The sequence below is a fragment of the Hoplias malabaricus genome, chromosome 2 (genome assembly GCF_029633855.1).
Source record: "Hoplias malabaricus isolate fHopMal1 chromosome 2, fHopMal1.hap1, whole genome shotgun sequence".
Classification (NCBI taxonomy): Eukaryota; Metazoa; Chordata; class Actinopteri; order Characiformes; family Erythrinidae; genus Hoplias; species Hoplias malabaricus.
The window spans coordinates 46,741,494-46,764,802 of record NC_089801.1 but is presented as its reverse complement, the minus strand read 5'-3'; the positions used below and the strand labels follow the sequence as shown (position 1 = coordinate 46,764,802).

General features: G+C 38.5%; 4 protein-coding genes across 9 annotated transcripts in view; 3 read left to right on the top strand and 1 right to left on the bottom strand.

The window, feature by feature from the left end:
- Window positions 1–2,538, top strand: part of fnip2 (folliculin interacting protein 2) — a 47,242-nt gene extending 44,704 nt beyond the window's left edge. For both annotated transcript variants that reach the window (XM_066661343.1, XM_066661344.1), the window contains exon 17: window positions 134–2,538. In XM_066661343.1, the coding sequence (XP_066517440.1) occupies window positions 134–212 (79 nt within the window). In that variant the 3' untranslated portion in view covers window positions 213–2,538. The remainder of the gene's footprint in view (window positions 1–133) is intronic.
- A 1,429-nt stretch (window positions 2,539–3,967) lies between these two features.
- grhprb (glyoxylate reductase/hydroxypyruvate reductase b) lies at window positions 3,968–12,078 on the top strand. The gene is made up of 9 exons (XM_066662031.1): window positions 3,968–4,213; window positions 4,408–4,538; window positions 5,145–5,217; window positions 5,318–5,434; window positions 5,610–5,698; window positions 5,886–5,990; window positions 6,763–6,901; window positions 7,304–7,434; window positions 7,655–12,078. The coding sequence occupies exons 1-9, from the start codon at window positions 4,065–4,067 to the stop codon at window positions 7,774–7,776; spliced, it is 1,056 nt and encodes a 351-aa protein (XP_066518128.1). The 5' UTR covers window positions 3,968–4,064; the 3' UTR covers window positions 7,777–12,078.
- Window positions 12,079–14,926: 2,848 nt separating this feature from the next.
- Window positions 14,927–22,704, bottom strand: LOC136686257 (zinc finger and BTB domain-containing protein 5). 4 transcript variants are annotated; one of them, XM_066659916.1, is made up of 4 exons: window positions 21,582–21,653; window positions 21,455–21,503; window positions 19,168–20,265; window positions 14,927–16,776 (listed from the first exon to the last, which is right to left on the bottom strand). In XM_066659916.1, the coding sequence occupies exons 2-4, from the start codon at window positions 21,464–21,466 to the stop codon at window positions 15,754–15,756; spliced, it is 2,133 nt and encodes a 710-aa protein (XP_066516013.1). In that variant the 5' UTR covers window positions 21,467–21,503; window positions 21,582–21,653; the 3' UTR covers window positions 14,927–15,753. The 4 variants fall into 4 exon arrangements, with proteins under 4 accessions (XP_066516013.1, XP_066516011.1, XP_066516014.1 ...); XM_066659914.1 differs by lacking the exons at window positions 21,455–21,503; window positions 21,582–21,653 and adding an exon at window positions 22,578–22,704; XM_066659917.1 differs by lacking the exon at window positions 21,455–21,503 and having other exon boundaries at window positions 21,582–21,710.
- uba6 (ubiquitin like modifier activating enzyme 6) overlaps window positions 21,273–23,309 on the top strand; it is a 54,249-nt gene continuing 52,212 nt past the window's right edge. Inside the window, exon 1 of one of the 2 annotated variants that reach the window (XM_066659912.1) lies at window positions 21,273–21,443. The gene's annotated coding sequence lies outside the window, so the exon portion shown is untranslated. The remainder of the gene's footprint in view (window positions 21,444–23,309) is intronic. The other variant, XM_066659908.1, reaches the window with a different exon arrangement.

The window sequence follows — 23,309 nt, the reverse complement described above, 5'->3', positions numbered from 1 at the left end:
CTCTTCACAGGGGTCATCAGGTTATCATTTAAAAATCATTTAAAATTTGTTGTTATAGCCTAACATAACACACTGAAATTAAAACATTTAAATCTCTCTCTCTTTTTCTCTCACGTGTGTGTGTGTTCTATAGGATTGAGTCCAGTGACCTTCCTTTACTGGCAGCTGTAGCCAGCACACACTCGCCCTATGTTGCTCAAATACTTCTATGAAGGAGCCATGGACTGATTGCCTCTCTAAACATACCAATCAGGATGTGTCCCCTGTTAACTACTATTTTAAATTACCTGTTTCTAGTTGCATACATTTGGGCCAATCGGAGCCCCTGGACAATTGGATCAGAAAATTTACAGCCCCTTCAGCTCACTGGATACAGATTCGATGTGTATGTGGGTGAGAGATACATGTCTTAGTTATTGGCCTATACCTCTTCTATTGCCTTTTACACTGCAATCCTCAATAATGGATCTTTTTTTTTTTTTACATTGTTACTTGTGTTTGCAGTACTTACATGTTTTGTCTTGAAGGGAGAAATGAAGGCTGAAAAACTAAAAACTTACTACTGATGTTATGATTCACCTTTTATTGTACTGTGAGGAATTATTAGCCAAAATCTAATTTCCACACATTTTCTGTTAATTCTAAAAATGATCAGTCCACCAAGACCTGTTTGGTGTCTGACCTTTGCATGACAGATGTGAGGTTATCACACCACAAATTAGCATTGAGCAACATTTTTGCCTAAAGTACTTGTGTATTGCTAAGTAACCTCAGAAAAATGTAAATATGTGGTTTTTGGATGACATACTCTCAGAAAAAATTGTATGGTAGTGGTACATTATTGATCACTAAAGGTACACATCTTTTAAAAGGTACAACATTTGTTTTAAAATCCAGTTTTGTTACATTCTCTTTTCCAGAAGGAGAGGGGAATATTTGTAAACATTCCTTACAGAACTGTGTAAAATGAAAGAACATAATAATAAATCATGGAGATGAAGTAAGGCATACGAAATCAACACATCTTATGTTCCCTAACTAAAAGTATAGAATATGTACCCCTGAGAGTACCACCACAGTTTTTCTGACCAAATGTAGTATGTTATCAGAATATAGATTTCAAAATGGCTTCTGCTTCTTTTTTCAAACAATAACTGAAGCCTGAGTTTTGTCCATATTTGTCTATAAAAATGTTATACAACTAAATAAATAATCTTTTTGAGATTGAAGGGCAAAACTACAGAAGCAAAATTCAGACAATACAACTGATTACATTTAAAGGTAAGAGGAAATTTTCCTAAGCTAAAAATAGTAATTTGTCCAACTAGGCTGCCTTATGTCCTGAAATGATTTTCATGATACAATGTCATATAAGTATCAAAAAACACAATACTGATTTCACTCTGTGTAAACAGCCCTGCTCAAAAATGACCAATTTCACTGAAATTTCTTGTGTGAGAGAGAGCCATAGACATTTAGCGTAAGAGCCCAAGTGTGAGAAGCGAGTGAGAATAACCTCTTGTTTACAGTCAGTTTCTGTCTTTTGTGTTTATTCATATTAGGTGCTACAATATTCTACAATGTGTAAATGCATATTAAAATTAATTTTACACTCTCTTCTGGAATGTACATTTATAATACCTGTTTTGCATTATATAGAGAGAACACATACGCCTTTAAAGCCCAGTCTTAATCTTACTGTGTAAAATCCGTTGTATGTTTTGATTTCTTTAAAGGGTAATTCCACTCATTTTTCTAAATTTTTGGCTAATTTCTACATTTAACCTTTAAGATGTGAACAGTCATTTAAAGTGGTTCGATTCATTTTTTCAACAGGATGTAGACATCACACGCTCTGCAACACAAATAAAACCATTTTATTCAATGTGCAAAATGACAATGTACATAGTGTATCTTCAGGATTTTATATGGACTGTTGATGCTTAAAGAGTGGTGTTCTTTGGAGACTACTTTCGAAGCATTAATCTCTTCAGATGTCTGGTTTCTATCACCACAATAATGAAAGATATGATTCTGAGGTTTTATAGAACTGCTCTGAATGACTGTTGCCATCATAAGAATTGAATTATTCAGATTTTTTTATCTGTTACATTCCTCTTTAATAAACAAAAGAAGACCATTATTTTTGTATGTTACATTCTACCTCAGATGACTGATTCTGAAGTGTACTGTTTTGTGCATTTTTAAATATTGAACAGGGTTCTTGAGCAATGACAGAAGAACCAATTTGGATCCTTAAAGAGCCTTATGTTTAAAGATTTAGGGAATAAAATAACTTTATAGATAAGTGAAGTGTTTATGTTTTAAAGGTGCAATCAGATTTTTCTTCAAACTATAAACCAGACATTACTGACCCCCAGTGCCCTGGATGTGTCAGAAATTCTGTATTAAACCTAGTTCAAGGCCATCCATGTTTATAGTATGTCTGGGATGTTTTGAATGGCAGTTTGAATGAAATTATGATGTATATATGATTTGCTGATTGTAATATTAGTGAAAGTTGATGTTGAATAAATAGTCCATAATTGAAAAGTCATGTTTGTGTGTGCCATATTACTTGGTTTTGCATAAAAACTTTAAACAAAAATCAGTCTTTATTCATTTTTACATGACCATTTTCCAAAATGTCATGCATTTAAACTGTTTGAGGTGCCTTTAAGAGGCAAAGGCTACGTAAATTACCTTTGTTCTAATCGGCTAATTTGTTTCCTATCTCATTCAAAAAGCTTGTGCTGAAACACTTCTTATAAATTCAATTAAAATGGGTGGAGCTAAACCGGACATATTGTTGAAACATGGTTCTGAAAGCCAAACCTCAGAAATTGATGAGCTAATGCACTGGGAGATATGAAAAATATAACTATGCCTCCTACAGATCTAGCATTGTAAATGACACTGAATTTGTGTCCTCAATGATTGTTTAATGAAAAGGTGTAATGAAAAGAATAGGTATTGTAACACAATGGTTAACATTACTCTCAAATGTTTTGGAGTGTGTTGCAGGTATGTAATTTTAAATGTTTATATTGACAAAACACACAAAGTGTTTGTCAGAAAGTGCATTTTCAAAAGAATGAACAAATATTAATTGCATTTTACAAAATGTTACAACTTTGGGGGAAAAAGCGCTAGCATCTGCTATATTAATTCATTAAAAAACAAAAATAGCAAGAGGATCATTTGTGTGTGTGTGCATGCGTAAATGTGCCTTTTTATCAGGCCAGTCAAACATTTACTATTGATCATCAGCAAACACAAACAGAGACATTTTTCAATAGTGATGCACTCAATTTATAGTGTATCTGATCTGTATAGTGATCTTCATTTTTACCTTTAGTGAAACGTCTGAATGGCTGTTTTTCTTAAAGTGCTTAGCTTTATCATTTACCATTTAGATTAAACTTTCAAAAACTAGATTTTGGGGACATTTCTGGGACACACAGAGCAACATTCTACATTCTACTAAGGTCCTTTTCCAGTCAGTACTCGACACGTTTGGGTACAAGAAAGTCTGGTTATGACAAGTTTAGATACCCACTAGGAAGTAAGCCCCTAAGGAATAAAGTACCATTTTTCCATATATAACATCTCTGCTAGTGGTGCCAGTATATTAGGAATGCTTTTCATATTCATAAAATAGTGATCCCTCTATCCTCAAATTGGAAATGATTCATCATAGTCCATAATATTAATTATTATTATTATTATCCAAATTATTAATATTGCAGTCACCCTTCATTCCACGCGAACAGTTCGCCCCAAAAACATGCCAGGGACATGCTCCCCCTCCCCAAAGAATTCACTTGCTTTTAGGTATTTACGCAACTTTTAAACTTTTGGCCTGCTTGCTCCACATTGTCCCCCTCCCCTTATCCATATTGGTTGACACTCCTGAGAACATGCTCTTCCCTTTCACCTACACACACAAGCTCCAGGCAAACACACACATCTTTGTACGGTGCAGTCGGTCAGGTTCGTAGTCCTCGTTCTTTCTGGGCAGTTGTCCAGTGTCCAGTCTGTTTGTGTGTATTTAAGTTCTCGATATGTGGTGCAGCAGAACGGTTCTGCGACGGCTCACTCGCCAAACGGCACCTCTTGCGGGATTTCAGAGAGATATGGCAACCTTACCGCGTGTGTATGTCACGAGGCAGATTCCTCCGCGTGGACTGCAGATACTCCGCGAGTCTAGACAGTAAGTGTTGTGCCTCCGATATCTTGAAAATATAGCACTGCGTTTCTATTTCGTATTTTACAGTTTAGTAATGTCCTGCTGCAGCACAGGATAATGCGTTGAGTAGTTGGAACACGTGTTTGAGAACCTTTGATTACATAGCAACTCTTATCTGCTTTTTCTGATTTTACTCACCTCATCCCACCTTTCCTCAGATTGGAGTTTGACCTGTGGGACTCTGATGACCCCATTCCTCGTCAGGAGCTGCTGAAAAAGGTCAAAGGTTGCAATGGACTGCTCTGTGTGCTGACAGAGAAGATTGATGCTGAAGTTTTAGATGCTGCAGGTTGGGCCAGAAAAGTGTTCTGCAAACAAGAATGGCTTATGGCCATTACCTTTCAACAATACTATTGTTACAGATTTACCAGCCTGGATCAACAGTTTTAATTTATACAGCTTTGCCAGTTTTAAAACTGGTTTCAACTTTGTAAGTTAGTGTTTTCTATCAGACTCAGATACCACCAATCATTTTGGAACATTTACAATAAGCCCAAGTACAAACACAGTCTTGGCTGAAGTCAATACTCAATCATAATATTCAGTGGATAAAGTGAAGAATCACTCTAATGAACAATTCTGTGTTCTGGCTAGGTCTCCCCATTACACAGTGCCACCAATATGGGGTAGTAAATCCTAGCACCTGCTTTATATTAACTTCTTAAACCACTACCAAATCTGTTTGAACTGATTCCAACACAACCTCATTGGGTAGCTCTATACACTTGGAGGTCAACACTAACTGGTTGTGTTTAATAGCATCATAATGATTGTATGAGTGTAGGTTATGCTCTCTTCCTCATGTGACTACGCACCACAAAAATGTGTTATATTACAGATATATTATCTGTATTTGAGACAAATAAGTGTGTATTGAAGTTTTGTTTTTATGCAGGTCCTAACTTAAAGGTGATTAGTACCATGTCAGTGGGGTATGACCATCTTTCACTGGATGAGCTAAAGAAAAGGTCCGTTTTCAATACGTTTGTTTATGAAATGGCTTCAAAATGTGATTACTGCTATTTAAGGTGCTACTTTTCAAACACTGCTTATGTTGTGTGCATTAAGGAGGATCCGTGTGGGATACACCCCCGAGGTGCTGACCGACGCTGTGGCTGAGCTGACAATTGCTCTTCTTCTCACCACATCACGGAGACTAATAGAAGCTTCTCATGAGGCAAAAACGTAAACAATTACAGAAACTGTGCACTCTCTGTGTGTTCTTCCTAGAGGATGTGTAAAAAAAAACTTATTTTCATCCAGAAAAGTACAGTAGTGTAGCACCAAATCTGGTTATTCTAATCTAGTGATAAAAGAGACTTTGAACCTGCAATCCTAAACTATGTGAGTATGTATTTAGAGGTGGCTGGGGAACCTGGAGAACTCTGTGGTTGTGTGGTTACGAACTTGCCAACAGTACGGTGGGCATTATTGGACTTGGAAGGATTGGTAAGTGATCAGTTCGAGCCCTTTACCCTTTAAACAATATTTATTTATTATTTGTATACACCCCCTATAATGAAGAAATGTTGGTTCTTAGAGATTCATCCATTGTAGCAACAGACTTCTGGGATATGAAGTATTGCCGTTGCATAATGGGGCTTTAGCACTTCATATTGTGTGTTTTATGTGGTAGGAGTAGCCATTGCTGAGCGTTTGAAGGCCTTTAATGTGAAAAAGTTCATCTACACAGATGTGGCACCAAGACCTGAATTAGCAGAAGCAATCCAGGCAGAATACGGTAAACAAAACATATCAAAAATCAGGGACAACCATTAATTTATTACATTTTCCATCAAAATAGTCATTAGTTTTTTATTATATTCATTTCAGGTAATATTTTGGACATAAGATGTGATAATCCAAATACATATTACAAGATATAGACTGAGTGGGAGTCCCAACTACCATGCAAGAACTAGTGTCACTGTACCCATCAGATAAACTGCATTTAAAGCTTTAGTCTTTGAGAGACAGGAGACAATCAAGCTACACTTTCTTTAGAGCTGAAAAAATCCACAGCTCTTTCTATCCACCTTCCTCTTTAAGAAGACCACTCCATGCTTTGGGTCTAAAAGGATGTGGAGCTGTCATGATGCTGTTACTGAGAAAAACTACAAAGGAAAAAAAAGCTTCAATAAAGTAATTAAAAACTGATTTCCTCATAGAAGTTTATGTAATTGACTGCTAAATATTATTTTTGCTATATTCCCGGTGCTACAAAGAATGACTTTTTAATGGTAGTTAATGAAAATTGTGTACATTAGTAATTTACCATCCCTTACCATCCATTTTAGGTCCTCTACTCATGTAGGTGAACAATATAGATATACAGTTACTGATAGTAGTTCAGCTTTTTCTACGTAATTTGTTAGCTAAACATTACTCTGTCTATGAAGAGTCCCAACAGGACCAACACTGTGCAGACATTGGTTTGTGGTGGACAATCTCAACACTGCAGCGTGAAAGACATTTTAGAGTGTGTATGTGTGTGTGCGCATGTGTGTCTATAGTTACCATGGACGAGCTGGCAAGACAGTCTGATTTTCTGGCAGTATGCTGTGCTCTGACTCCAGAGACTCAGGGAATCTGCAACAAGACCAATCTTTTCTCCAAGATGAAGAATACCTCCATCTTTATCAATACCAGCAGGTTGGACTAATAGTATCATGCTATAGTAATTTTATGAAATACATTTAGGCTAATGACCAATGTTACTATGGTCAAAGCTTCCTACAGCTATTCAAGTGAGGGTTTAACTCAAATTGTTTGAGCATCAGTTTGAAAAGATGCAGTAGCTAGCTTCATACTCATTTTAGCACTCACCGACAGCTTGGAATAAGGTGGTAGGGGAGACACAGCAAATAGTGTGTGTATAAGTGCATGACATTCAAAAATGTACTCTATAGCAATATTATAGTCTTAATTACTGATAAACTGATTTAACTGATTTACATTTGTCCAACTCCTATATAATACATATTAATTGCAGTGCAGCATATATCAGTTATTTCTGAAATACATTTTTTAAACGTTTAAAAATTTGCATTTTAGGGGTGGAGTGGTAAATCAGGAAGATCTTTATGAAGCTTTGTCCACTGGACAGATTGCTGGAGCTGGACTAGATGTCACTGTCCCAGAACCACTACCTATCAGTCACCCCCTCTTTACCCTCAAAAACTGTGGTGAGCCCCAGTGATAACTAATATGCTGATTGTGTTTTTATCTGGAAAAGACCCTTTCAACAAGAAATCTGTCACACTTTCACAAATTATGACTTCCTACCTCACAGTTAAAGATGAACAAAGCTTTAAATGTGGGTTGCAACCTATTGTAAAAGTGTTTGTCTTTGTGTGGCTTCAACAGTTTACACACACTAAAAGTTTGTTCTCATTCTCTATTTAGTGATTCTGCCCCACATCGCCAGCGCCACCTACGAGACACGGAATGCTATGTCTGCACTTGCCGCCAATAATCTGCTCGCTGGACTCCAGGGAGAACCCATGCCCAAAGAACTTCAACTCTAGAACCTATACGATAGAAGTCATGACTAATTTACTACATCTCTTCAGCCTGTATCCCTGAAACCATGAAAGAATGTAGAGCTCTAGAGAGCAAGACCTGTGAAATTGCAGAAAAATTACTTAATGAATTGATCTTTATCTTAGGGTTGGGATATCCACATTGTTACATTTTTGTCAATTAGATAATAGTTTACACTAAGGGAGGTGTGGAACTTTCACATTAAATTAATTGCCGAATGAAATATCATGAGAAAATTATCTAGCGTATCAGGTCTACACTATGAAACATTAATTAAACTGAGTGGTTATCTTAGTTGGCTGTATTAATTAAAACAAACCTTGAGTGTAACACAAATACAAACTTAAATCATTAATTTGTATTTAGCTTTGAAATGTTTCTTAGGCCTAGTATTATTTACTTTGTTGACTACATGAGCTGTTTTTAATCAGTGGCATTTTGTGAAACATTATCTAACATACTACATTATATGGACTAAAGTATTGGGATACCTACACAATATACCTACAGGAACTTTTTTTTTTACTTCTTTTTTAATCCAAATTTTATTTTAAGACTTTTCAACAACAGGAGGTTTTATTACATCCCATTCTAAATCCATAGATATTGTATTAATATGGACTTTGCCCTTCCTTTATGGCTATAATAGAATACACTTTTTTTTGAAGAGTTTGGCTTTAGAATATTTTTGTATGTGTCTGGGAATTTTAGGCCACTCATCCATAAGAGCATTAGTAAGTTCACACACAGATGTTGGATAAGATGTTGGCTTGCAATCTCCATTGTAGTTAATCTCAAAGGTGTTCAGTGGGGTTGAGTTCATTGCTCTGTGAATGCCAGTCCAGTTTTTCAAAGTCTCCACACCAAACTCAAAGCCATGCCTTTATGGACCTTGCTTGGGCACAGTCATACTGAAACAGAAAAGGGCCTTCCCCAGACTGTTCCCACAAAACTAAAAACAAAAAATAAATTGATATGCTGAAGCAGTAAGGTTTCCCCTTACTAGAGGCCCAGAAAAACAACTCTATAGAATTATACCTTAGAATGATATGCTTTTGAGCAAGCATTTAGTCAGCAGTCAAAGATTTACTTGAAACTAGGTCAGTGGTCTTGTAACTATTTAACCAGTTGAAATTCAAGAGACATACAGTATTAAACTCTAAGGGACCTTATCCTAGCACTTTTATGAGAATTTTATGAGTTAATTAAAGTGGCAATATAACAGAGACTACATTTAGATATTTTTTAAATATTATTTTGTCCCTGCTCCCATCTTAGTTTTACAGTAATTAATCTGGTATTTTGCTGACCATAAATAAAATGCAAGTTTACCCATTTAGCCTTCATCTATCTTCTCTATCAATGTCTTTATGGACCTTGCTTTGTGCACTGGTGCACTGTCATGTTGGAACAGAAAGGGGCCATCCCCAAACTGTTCCCACAAAGTTGGGAGCATGAAATTGTCCAAAGTCTCTGGGTATGCTGAAACATTAAGTGTTCCTTTCACTGAAACTAAGGGGCAGAGCCCAACTCCTGAAGAACAACCCCACATAATAATACCCCTTTACCAAACTTTACACTTGGCACAATGCAGTAAGACAAGTACCATTTCCAAGTAGTCATTCCCATTCACTTCCACTTTGTTATAAAACGGTTGACTGTGGAATATTTAGTACTGAAGAAATTTCATGACTGGACTTGTTGCACAGGTGGAATCCTATCACGATACCATGCTGGTCTGCATGCCTAGGTTTTGTACGCATATGTCCATGGAAGTGATTGGAACACCTGAAGTCAATGATTTGGATGGGTGACTTAATACTTTTGGAAACATAATGTATAAGAGCATGATAGGTCTGTAAACCTAGCTTGGAAGGGATGGCTCTGGGCTGCCAATCCTCACTCTTGAACCATCTGGAGGTGACATAAATTTAAAGGCCTAACACCAGACAGCAATTAGTCACAAATTATTAATCATCTTGTTGATCAAGAATGCTGATATTACAACATTGATACTGATACATCACACAAGCCTATGAATAACAGCATTTGTATTAGCAGGTTATTGATCACATACTTCATCTGCTGCCATAGACTACTGCAGGTTTTGTAGTTTGGTGCAGTGCTGTTATGCACATATAAAGAACTCCAGGACTAAAAGTACTACATGTGATGCTACTGCACACTGAATTTATCTTGCTAGACTGGGAGTATACTGCATTTTATTAAACTGATATATTTCCCTGCACAGTATATAAAATATAATAATAAGATATCTTTTTCCTCTTATGTTATATACAAACGCTGTTTCTGGAGTAGATGTGATTTTTATAAAAGGAATACAGACAATAAGCAGTGATTCCAGTGTGAAATCCTTTGAACATGTATTTAACAGATATAAGTACAAAGATACATTTAACATCAACAACACATTCAAAGTTGTGGCAGAGGCATGTTTTGCACCTTTCCTTTTACACATTTTAATCGACTGGGAACTAAGGATACTAATTCTTTTAGCTCTGCTCAATGGAATTTTTGCTCATTTGAGCTTGATACAAGAATTCAGTTGAGGCACAGTCCATGAACACTTGGATGTTGACTTTTGTCTTTTTACTGATAACAGTAGGGAGGATGCCTTATATGGCGGCACGGTGGCGCAGCAGGTAGTGTTGCAGTCACACAGCTCCAGGGGCCTGGAGGTTGTGGGTTCGATTCCTGCTCCAGGTGTCCGCGTGGGTTTCCTCCGGGCGCTCCGGTTTCTTCCCACAGTTCAAAATTACACGTTGCAGGTGGATTGGCGACTCAAAAGTGTCCGTAGGTGTGAATGTGTGTGAGTGTGTGTCTGTGTTGCCCTGTGAAGGACTGGCGCCCCCTCCAGTGTGTATTCCCGCCTTGCACCCAATGATTCCAGATGGACTCTGGACCCACTGCGACCCTGAATTGGATAAGCGGTTACAGATAATGAATGAATGAATGAAAGGATGCCTTATATCTTTGGGACAGAAGACCAATTTTCCCCAAAAAGAAGCTTAAATATGGACTATTTTCTATGAGCTAAGGCCCATTTGAAGTTATGTAATAACATAATTTTGGGAGTATCACCATGCCCAAACTCCTCCCCTCAGCACTATGACCCTGCAAACTCATGTCATTTTCGTGTTGGGCAAACTAGCTGCACCTCGCTGACGAGAGGGACCTCCGTTCTCTGGGTTAGTTCCTGCTGAGCTTCTGGCTCATGTTTGGAGCTGCTTCTCCATGCTGCCTCAACTTCTCCTGCTGTGATTGGCGTCAACAATGAACTCCAACCTCTGCCTCCATCATCAGTGTGCGGCCCCAAGAATCCCATTTCCCAATTCTCTTGCTAAACAGCTATGGGACTGTCTCGTGTTTGGGGCCACATTCGGACATTATCGTGCCTGCTTCTCACGCCGACTGTTCTAAGCCCTTTGGTGTAGCGGAGTCTGTGATAATTAATAATTAATTATTTAATTAATTTTGTTAAGCTCCAAGTTTGAGAGCCATTAAATAATACATAGTGTCTTTACCTGTCCAGTTTCAGCTTGCAGAATAGGCCATCATGTTGGATGACTTTACATATAATATAGCAGAATTAGATGCCTGAGGTCTTTTTCATGCTTGGCATGGCATTGAATTTTGCTGGATTTAAACTATAGCTTTCTAATATTACTAATGAAATAAAGATAACTTCAGTTGTAATTTCTGGGCACTCTTTGTTGAGAGGGAGAGCTTTCGAGAAGAGAGTTTCAGTGCCACTCTTTTTTAAACCAGGTTTCAGGAATCCCACCTTGAAGGCCTTATTGGTCCTCAAGGATTGAAGATTGGAGCATCTCTTGCCTCTGATTGGATGTTCTTTTAGACTAGAACCTCCTTTAACAAGTGACATCACATATAATGTACGACATCTGACAAGACAAAGGCTTTGGGAGAAAGACTCCTGCAATCTCCTTCTGTTGAATGAATATCCAATATTTCTGGATCATGCTCATGTAATATAAAAGATTATATGTTAACACAAAGTAATATCATTCAGACAAAACCATGTTTTACATAATTCTTAACCAAATAACACACGGATATGAACATTTTGGTGGTTCCAAAATGAAGTTCATACAAAGGGTAATTTTAAACACATGATTATAATTTAAATTATTGATTGTCTAACTGGAATTCAGCTTTTCAAGATTGTTTACTATGTGATAAACTTCCTTAAAGGGATTAAGGAATGTTTGATTATTTTAATTTTAACAGTCTTGTGTGAGTGGAAATTGAGAATAAAAGTTAATCGTTATGTGGCTCTTTGTCTCTGTGGCTCAGGCTAAATCTTTTCTTGACACGTTTAGAAACCTTGGGTCATAAACAGGACCTGGAGTGGTCTGTATTGTCAGTTTTGACCATCTAGATTCAAAGTATTAAAGGCTCAAAAAGTAAAATTTCTTTTTCAAGAAAGATTTAAATATATTTATCTCACACTACATTGATGTTTTCTTTCCTCCTCCTGAACCATGCACAGCCACAACTTTCCTCCTCCCACTGCAACTGGCCTCCTGAATTAACCCTCTTCTCATCATCCCACCCCTCCCCTCATAATCCCAAACACTCCTCTTGCAGCCTCTAACTCGAAAGCTTGTGTGATATTGTTGACTTTGTCCCAAACTCTAACTTTACAGCTCATGCTTTGTCTTACAGGTGTTGCTGCAGACCCTCATCCCAACCCTTCCCCTTTGCTGCTGTGCTGCTCCCACTCTCCAGCTTTCCAATTCATGCTCTTTAGTGAAGTGTGGACCTTTGTTACACCACCTCCCCTTTGCTTCTGCACTACTCCCTGCCTCTGTCTATTAGGTTATCCTCTTTTCAGGTGTTGATGTGGCTGCCCTGCACTCTGCCTCTTCCTTTACCGCCCTCTCATGCTGCAGACCTTCATTCTGACCCCTCATTTGCGTCTGTGCCGCCCCCACAACTTTGCAGCTTGTGCACTCTCCTCAGAAGCTGCTGTGGCTCTTCATCCCGATGCTCTCCTCTTCACGACTTTGCAGTGCCTACTGTATGGCTCGTGCCCTCTCCTGCTGTGGATCTCTGTCCCTGCCTCTCTACTTCACAACTACGCTGTTCCCAGCCCTAATTTTGCAGCTCAAGAGTTCTCCTACCTCAGACCTTTGGCCCGACCTTTTTCCTTTGCAGCTATGCTGCTCCCAGCCTGTTCCTTTTACAGACCACACTCTGTAGTAGCCTCCTATGGTACAGCTCACATTCTCTCCTCCAGCTGCTGTGGGCCTTTGACCTGACCTCTCCCCTGTGCAGCCACACCACTCCCAACCCCTAATTTGAGGACTTGGGTTACCACTCGCACCATCCCCCCACACTCTAATACTTCTGTCATCATCATAATTAATAAAGGATATTCAATTTACTCAACCTAATGCTATTCGTCTACTGTCTCATATGGTGCTCAGCCATGCACCAGTTTATTAAAGGCAGTTCGTTCATGAAATCACCAAGTCCCCTTTTCACTCACCTACTCACGTTCCAGGATATCAACCAAACCCTTGACCAAAGTACCTCTCAACCTGACCATTTTGTAGCACTTAATGATTAGCATGCCTGTAATTTTTGGGGTTTGGCTTCATACGCATTCCAAAGCCACCCTGAACTTCCACCCAAAAACATCTGAGTTCACCTCCCTGTTTCAGCCTTTATGGGTGTGGTCCATACTAGCAAATTGAAGATATGTAATAACATAATTTTGGGTGTTGGATCATGCCTGAACTCCTCCCCTCAGCCTTATGTATTCCCTGTGTCGGACAAACTTGTACTAACATCCACATCGAATCCACCCCACTGTCTTGTATTCATCTATCCAACAGGGTGGATGTTGGCTTCATATGCTTTCCAAAGCTACCCTCAACTCCTGCCGAAATACGAATTTACCTACCCATTTCAGGCTTTTCGGGCATGGCCCATACTAGCAAATTATTGTTTGGCTTTTTCCTTGGGTTCAGGTTGCATTTCTTAAGTGACGTAAGTACACCCTTGCATATGTGCCTATATTTATCAGAGAGGCATGTTGGTTTCCCGTGCTATGCTTTATAAGGTCTAAAAGGCTTCATTCATTCAACAGTGTTGTTAAGCCTTGCACTACAAGAACAGATTTCTGCAAATTACCTCAATCTTTCTACAGTGTTATGTGTGGTAGATGGTGAAAGACCTAAATACTTTTATCTATTTGACAATTCTATCACAGTTTTACAATAAGTGATGAGCTATGACCCTTCTACTGCTTGCAAAGACTGAGCCCTTGGATTAATGTTTATGCTTTATTTTCACCTGCTTATTGTGTAACGTTACAAACTGTGTAACTTGTATATTCTATTAATTTTTCACTCTAATTTTGCCAAAATGTTTGTATGTTGCAGGCAACAAATTCAAAATGTGTTTATATTTACTAAGTGCAATGCCAGTGTAAACTTAGGAAAATCTTTATTTCCATTGTTGTCAGCTTAATATAATGGTTTAGAAGTATTTACAAATTACAGATTTTTACAAAATGTCCCATATATCTTTTTTTTTTTTTTGGGAAAAGTTAAAATGTTAAATGTTCTCCATCTAAAACTTAAGGAATCACAGTATTTCCATTTCTGTGACCTGACCTGCACTCAGTCTACACTGCTCAAAATGATTTTAGCAGTTTTCACCCGTCTTAATTTTCTGGTCATCCGTGAAGACAGCAGACAAACCAAATGCTGGACAAGCAGGTGCCCAAACACATTTGGCTATATACTGTAACAATCACATACATAAACATTAGTGAGGTCAGGTTCTGTATCACAAACATAACTCATTAGAAAATTCATTTAATGTCTTTTGTCGTAGAGTACTCTTTTTCCTTGTTGACATTATATTACCTACAAATATTTTTTTTATTCTGTCTAAAGGATGTGATATTTTTTCAGCCCCAGTGCAATGCTGTAGCCATAATCAGCCTTAGTGATATCATAATGATGCAAAGCATTTTTCGCTTGATGTATCAATATTAGTATTACAGCTCTTTAAATGTCCTTGTAATTAAGAGGTGATATGTGAGTGACAAATTTACACAGGACACAATGTATTGTGTTCTGAATATTTTTATTTTCCACAAAGCAATTTTTTAAAAACCCCATTCATTTTCATAACCGAGAATGAAGCTCAGACCTGGAGTTCCAAATATGGGCATGATGGGGACTACAGAATTATGCACAACTGCATTTTTTAGATGTTTCGAAATAGGACAAGCTTTTCAGAAGTTAAACTGAACTGTGGGTCAAAAGTAAAACTTTTGTTCCACAGATTTTCTGTTCACAGAATTTGACAGAAAAAAAAGTGACGACTACTATAACTCATGCATCCAAATAGTATGATCTTTAACACTCATACCTTAACAAATAACATTTAACACAAATACATATAATTAAAAATAAATAAACTACTCTAAATTCATCTTGAGTTGTGCTCTACAACATCGCATTACATACAGATTTCAGCATTAGGTTGAATATTCCATATTCAGTTAAAATATTTTCTGCAAAGCTGGTCCAATCTAGCAGCAAAAACGATGGCTATCCTTTGCTGGTGGAGCATGGATAAAGTCCCCGCTGTAATAACCACACAAACTGCTGTCTTAACAAAATGTTTGGGCATCCTTGGTGAAACGATGTGTTTAATTGATTATCTAAGTAAAAATAAGACATTACGTCCTTTACAGAAAATGCACATCGGCACATTGTTAATGCAAAATTACAGTTTATCTTCTGCATATGGCCTATGTAAATGAAAAAATCTTTTAAGTGTGTAACCTATAAAGGATGTGTAAAATGATGTGTAAACCTTTGCAAATGACAAGATTCTTTGCAGAAAATGTATAGTTTTGAATAATATGCAGTTCAGCTAATATGCAGTTCTAGGGCTTAAAGCAGGGCATTTGACACATTGCCATTCTGCCACCGAAGACAGGTAGTTTTCAAGTGTTTGTACAAGTGACTTGATTGGCTGAAGCGCTTGCCACACTTCAGGCAAGCATACGGCTTCTCTCCTGTGTGAACTCGAATGTGTTTCTTACAGTCTGTTAGTGTCAGAAAGGTTTTGCAGCAGATCTTGCAGGCATACTTGCGTGCCCCCTCCACCACAAGAACATTACGTTCCGAAAGAGCCTTCTTACATTTAGAAAGCACATCTGCAGATGCCCTAGTTAAATGAGGTGGCGCATTCAAATTTGCTACATTTCCATGCTGGCCTCCTGGCACTACACCCTCAAAGCTATTTCCATTTATCAGTGCTGATGATGATGAGGCAACGTCTTGCAGGTTTGTAGCTTCTGTGTGCACTGTAGTGCCCCCTGTTGGGGCTTTAGGTGCAATACGTCGATAGGAAGGAAACCCACTGGCTCCTCCTCTGGACAGACGTGGAAGGGAATGCAAGCCAAGACTGTTCCTTTGGAATGAATGATTGAGCTCTTCTGCTGTTGCACCATGAGAGCTCATCGAGGTGGAAGATGAAGATGCCATTCCATCTTGCACTGGCCGCAAGACAAGTCCATCTGCTGACATGGCAGAGAATTCTTGTGCCTCCCCAGAAAGAAGGTTCTGAGAGGGTGGGAGAAGCAAACTAGAAGACGAACTGGTTGAATCCGAACCAAGATAGAAGCGAGAAGCCTCCCGATCCAACTGTCTTTCTCCACTGGTGGTGTTCGGAACATTTTCGGCAGAATCTGAAGACGGGCCACATACAAAGCCCTTAGTGCTCAGGAAGCTGGAGATACGGAATCCAGAATATTCCAAAGCCTCCCTGCAGGAGAGCTGCTCCCTTGAGCTTTTTTCTCCTGCTCCAGCAGGCCCCTTGCTTCCTGTACGGAGCACATCAGTACAGGGTTGGGGCTCAGTGAAGCTGTGTTCACTGCCTTCTGGACTCAGCTCCAGCTTCTCACCCACTACCTAAAAACACAGATACAATACAGCAACAGATTAACGATGGACCAAAATCAGGCTTCACAACAGATCGTACCACTGTCTTTAGTTTCGCAACATATATGACAATTATAAGAAGAAAGCAGACTTCCCATCCTCAGATTTCTGACTAAATGTTTCTGAACTGCTTTCAAATTAACACAGTTCCCTGGGGGTCTTAATTCCCAGGCAGTGTGTTTCAGGAAAATATAATATATTTTTAGTAATTATAATGCAGTCTAGATACATAAGTTGTATCACTGAGGAATCACGTGAAATATGTCATTAGAGTCTGAATGCCCTGGAAAGAATTGTCTACATAAGCCACTCTTTTCCACTCTGTTTAAATCCAATAGAGGAACAATGATAACTTTGATGACTTTTGAAAAATGTAAAACTTTTTTTTTCCTGCATTCTCTCTGTGTCTTCAGAGAACAATCATCGTCCAATATTCACATATGGACAATGGCTTTAAAGAAACCCTTGTGATATGCTTTGGTGAGAGTACCACAAGAATTCATTCATTCATTCATTTTCTGTAACTGCTTATCCAGTCCAGGATCCAGGTAGGCTCCACACACACCGTGAACCTGGACTGGATAATACTATCCCTGAGTAAACTGCCTGCCTTTCTTTTACTTATATTTTTATTACTTTTATAAACTGAAAATAATAATATTAATTGAATGTTTTGCCTATTACTTGACAGGCAGACTGGCCATCAGTCCAGTCATTGGCCTTGATCCATTCATTGTTCATCAGCCTTGAAGCAGCACTACACCAGTTAGGGAAGTTTGTGGAATTGCCAACTTTGCTGGTAAAAAATATATAAATGGATTTATTTGATGATTGTGAGCACACGAAGGTGAGCTCAGTCAGAACAAGTTGATGGAAATTTCTTTATAGTTAGATTTATGTCACAATTTTGAACGTTATTTTACAAATATTAAACATAACTAATTAAACTAAAATAAAGACATCAAAAGGAAGACTTGGAACATATTTCCCAAACAAGCCTCCTTTTGCTTGCAGATCAGGACCTTCAGCCAGCACTCCATGCCCTGTGAGCAATTGCTCTATGTCCCACAGCCAGGGTTCTGAGCACCGCACCAGGATGTAAGTAACTGCTGCTTAATCTAAGGTGGAACAAAAATATTGGACTAAAAGCTAGAGCACGTTACAGGTAAGAATTGGTGTGTGTGTGTGTGTGTGTGTAGGTTAACTGTTAAATAATTAGGTTAATATAATGTACAAATAACACATCTGACTGTGCCATTTAAGATTACATTGAATAAAAGCCATTTACTTCATTAAGTTGCTTAAGGTGGAATGGAAGTTAACTTCTACCATAAACAGAATGAACCTTTTAAGATGAGCTTGGGCCCACAGAATGGACTAATGTTTTTTCATTTATGGTGTCTTGTAATAAAAGTAATAGGACTGCACCACCAGATTGGGGGACACCATGAAACCTGTGATAAGTCAATGAGACATTGTGAGACAATCTGAAAACTGAGCTGCTAAATGTTACAAACACTTTACATTCTGATTTCAGGTTGCATTTCCCAATGTAGCAGCGAGATGTGTGAAGTGACAAATTTAGCAAAATACACCAAGTTGACAAACGTTCTGGCAGCACTGAATTTTTAATACATTTCACTGTAATATTTCAGTTAACATTGTAGTTATAATAATCACAGTCATGAAAAAAAAACATTAACTGGGATAGGTAACATTAGTACACACATGTAATACATATATTAGGTCTGTTCTGGAAGAATTTAATTTGGGTTGGGATTTCAGGATCAGACCTTACTGGATTGGATTAGATCAGTCTGAATCATACTTTGTAAAGTATACATATCACATCCATAATCTGAAAATGTCATGTCTATTTTTTGCAGAAATGACAAATATTTATTTATCTATTCAAAACCCATTTGTGTTCACTCATTCATTGTCTGTTGTCACTTATCAAGCACAGGACTGCTGTGGGTCCGGAGCCCACTCGGAATCACTGGCCGCCAGTCCATCTCGGGGCAACACACACGCACACCAGTGAGAACTTAAGTACCCAATCCACCTAACATCTCTTTCATGTTAACTTTGTAATGTTTTGTACAAATCTCTTTAAAATTCTATTTGCTGAAAACCTGTACCTTGCCATAAAATTTAGTCTGTTTGATGTCACATCCAAAATGTTGATGAAATACTGTGTATTTTTAGGATGAAAAGGATTATTTGAATTTTGAGGATTTGCTGTTGTAGGAAATTAGTATACATTTCACACCCATATTGCTGGAACTATACAAAGATTCAAGATAATTAACAAAATTTCACAGAATCTTATCTGATTAATTAATTATTAGTGATAATTACCTGGTCACTGCTCTCTGTTTGCAAGGTGAAGTCACTAGTCTCACTGGCAGGTTCAGGGGAATTGAGTGGTTCACTCTTCACCATGACCTGCTGTTGCTGTTCCTCCTCGTCCTCTCTTCCATCTTTTATTTTGATCCCTGTATCCGGATACTCTTCTTTGTGCAGGAATAACAGTGGCTGCTCCACTTTACTGGTTTTACTCCCATCTGACTGGCTGGGAAGGTGTATCTCCTCCTGACCCAAGGGCTTGCGGTGGTTTTTATCTTCCAGGAAATCACCATCATCACCGCCAAACACACCAACGACCAACATGTCCAGTTTGGAATCCTCATCTGCAACTTTACTGTGAGAAACTGGAGAGACAAGCTCATTCCTTCCAGTTCCTCCCTCCCCTTCCATCAAGTTCCCCTCAAATTGCGAAGAGAGACAGGGCCTCTGCCTCAACTGTTCAGTCTCCGAGCGTATCAGAGAAAGGCCTTGTTTGCGTTTATGGATGCGACGAGATGGATAACTGTCTCGATGCTCCGCTGACCCACTTTCTGAAACTGACTCTGCACCTCGGCTAGCTCCACCTCCCTCTTCTTCTGCCCCACTGAGCGTGGAGCTCACCAGGCTCAACCCAAGCTGCTGTAAAAGAAAAGAGCGCTGGAGGCGAGAGTTAGCTGCAGCAGCTATCGGGCTTCCCTGGTACTGGTTACTTCTGTCAGTGGGGGGCAACATAGGTAGTGTCCTTGTGGTCAGGTAGTGCTTACAAGCCTTCACTACTGTATTTAGATGCAAATGAGATGCAGCTAGCAGCACGTCCATGACGTTACTCTCTCCTAGCATCAACGTGGAAGTGTACATCATTTCCACAAGGGCTGCAAATGCCTCAGCTGTCACCACCTCAGAGTCCAGCTGAATCATACTCATGCTCGAATCATTCTCAGTGACAGTGAGCAAAGCACGAAAATGTGTGCTGGAGGCAGCCAATACGGCACGATGAGCCTTAAAATGGCGGCTACCCACCACAATCACACAGTCACACAGTTGACCGTGGACCCGCTGGTAATTCAGCTGCTGGAAGATCTGTTCAAAATGGCCTGGGAAGTCCATTATCTGAAGAACATAAAAACAAAATAGACAGGATTAATGCCCACCCTTGGAAATATCAGTAGATTTTAAGGTGCTAAAATTGTGAATTACCAGTAGGATCAGCTGTTATCATTTAAGATGGTAAAACATAATTATATATTATATATATTATATTATATATTATATTATATTATATATTATATATATTATATATAACATATATTCTCAAGGTAAATAGAATTTGGATATGTATACATAAGAATTGTGTTTTCAGTTTTAAAACACATAAAACGGTGCAATCTCAGCTCATTTGCCAAACTTCTGAAGAGATATTCACCTACTAGCTATATTACGGGGGTCAGCAATATTAAGCTGAAAGGGCTAGTTGTGGCTGGAGCCTTTGACTACCTCAAGCAGGTACATTCATTCATTCATTCATTATCTGTAACCGCTTATCCAGTTCAGGGTCGCGGTGGGTCCAGAGCCCATCTGGAATCATTAGGCGCAAGGCGGGAATACACCCTGGAGGGGGCGCCAGTCCTTCACAGGGCAACACAAACACACAGATACACAGTCACCTATGGACACTTTTGAGTCGCCAATCCACCTACCAACGTGTGTTATTGGACTGTGGGAGGAAACCGGATCACCCGGAGGAAACCCACGCGGACACGGGGAGAACACTACACTCCTCATATAACATTGTTAATTCTAGAAACAGAAGCCATTTGCAAAATAGCTCTTTAAAAACCTGCATCCATACTGAATATTTGTGTTGACTGAATAAGAAGAATATTGAGTGAATATTGGACATCCCGTTTCATTGTTTCTACACAGCCTTTCCGTGTAGATTAAGTTGAACGCCTGAGTCAGCAATATGTACATCTTAAAATAGCTCTTTATAAAGGGATTGTAATACAATTTACGCACTTATTTAGTAATGTAAAATGCTACCGCGTTTCAATACACTAGTACTAGCGGGGTTGCCAGGTTGGGTTTCCTAGCAACACGTCTTAGCATCCTATACAACAACTTGAGTAACCACAATAGCATAACAGCTTCACGTTACTAACCTAATGTAGGTTAGTTAATACTACAGCATTATTTTTTTTATCAACAGACATATAGGTGACAGATATACAAGTGACTAGAGTGGAATACAGAAGATAAATGGCATTAATTTCGACGTGTTATTAAATATAGTAAGTCTTACTTTTCCGTTCATGCAATAACAGCACAGGCCTCTCTGCTAACGGAGTAATCTCACGAAGAAAAATAATTAGCAGTAAATATACACGAACAAAGGCACATAAATGATAGGATGTCAAATTCTTTCTCACATATTAGCTGCTGTGTCATCGCTTGGCTAAATACCTAAAAAAAAACAAGGGAGGGAAATTATCATGGTAAATACACAGCGCGTTAGCGAAGGCTAGTTAGCTTCGTGCCGGGTTGCCAGATACTGCTCAATACATCCCCGAGGGTCTTGCCAGTTTCCAAAAAATCCCCCTCCTTCTTATCCTTTATATTTAGTGATTTGCTTCAACACAACCTTTTAATAGGCAAATATTTGAATGACTGACTTCAGTTTCTGAAATATTTGCACTCTATATGTAAAAGTAAATATGGAAAAATTTTTTTTGGGCTGCTAAAATGCAGGCACTTAAAAGGATTTTGGCAGTTACTGCAGACAACCAGAAAATTACACAGGAAAATGGCCCCCTGACATTCATTCTGTGTTCTAAATGAATTCTTAAAATACTGGGACATCCGAAAATGATTAACAGCATACACTGCATGGAACATGAAAAACTGCCCAGGAGATGAGAACTACAGTCCTTGTCTAGTAGTGCAGAAAACACACTGTCAATTCTGGTCAGTTTATGTACATTCATTCATTCTGTAATTCAGGGTCACGGAGGGTCCAGAGCCTACTCGGAATCACTGGGTGCAAGGCAGGAACACACCTTGGAGAGGGCGCCAGTTCTTCGCAGGGCAACACACACTCACACCTATGGACACTTTTGAGTCGCCAATCAACCTACCTTGATTTGGGCAGGAGGATTCAAAAACAAATAATATGCATGGGCTCATATCCAGTGACAGAGCTAAACTTTTATCCTTGGGGTGGCCTAAGCTATTTTAGGGGGTCCGCAGACTACAACAGTAAATATTCAGGAAATACAATCAACTGCTATCAAAATCTGTAAATGTTATAATGCTTTCATAAAGTACATCTTAAGCACACAGGAGATAAGATTTGTGTATGAAATATGCAGTCTATTAACAATGTACAATATGTAAATGTAGAAACAAAGATGCATGCAAATACCCACAGTATTACAGTGGCAGGGGCGTAGAAGTGAGTTTGGTATTAGGGAGGACATATTTGCTGAGTCAATGATGTGAACTTGTTCTTGTGTCTAAAACCTTTTGTCACTTACACTAACGCTACAAAAAAAAACCTTCAGTAAAGTTGTTTCTTGTGATGGTTCCTTTTTCATTTTTTAAAATTATAATTAATATTATAAAAATACAATTAATATTAAGGTTCACTAACTCTCAGATCCTCCTCTGTTACACTAAATGTTAAATAGAAGCCGCTTTTATAACTGTAATTGGCCGCCGTTGTTATCTGTTGTGCTCTCGTTACTGACCTCAAGCCCAGAGCTGGTAAAAACTAACTTTATAAACCAGACTCTGACGGTGAATCGGAGTCCAGTGAAGCTGATGATCTGAACAGGCTGAAAGAAACCAAAACACGTTAACCACACTTTCAAAATAAACGTTTGGGAAAAAAAGAATTATTTTTTTCTCTCCGGGGTATAATTTATAAAAATGCAGCGGTGGATGAGTAGTGATGTAGGTAACTGTCACAAGCCATATATTTATTTATTAAACTTGAATAATAACAGTGAAAACGTGTTCTGGAAAATTCAATTCAAGAGCAATTATATTCAGATGCATAATTGCGAAGCAAAATATTCAGAGGTGGAAATCTGAAGACTTAAATTCAAAAGCAACAAAATGATGCAGATCAGATGCATAATTTCAGTGCAAAAAAATTC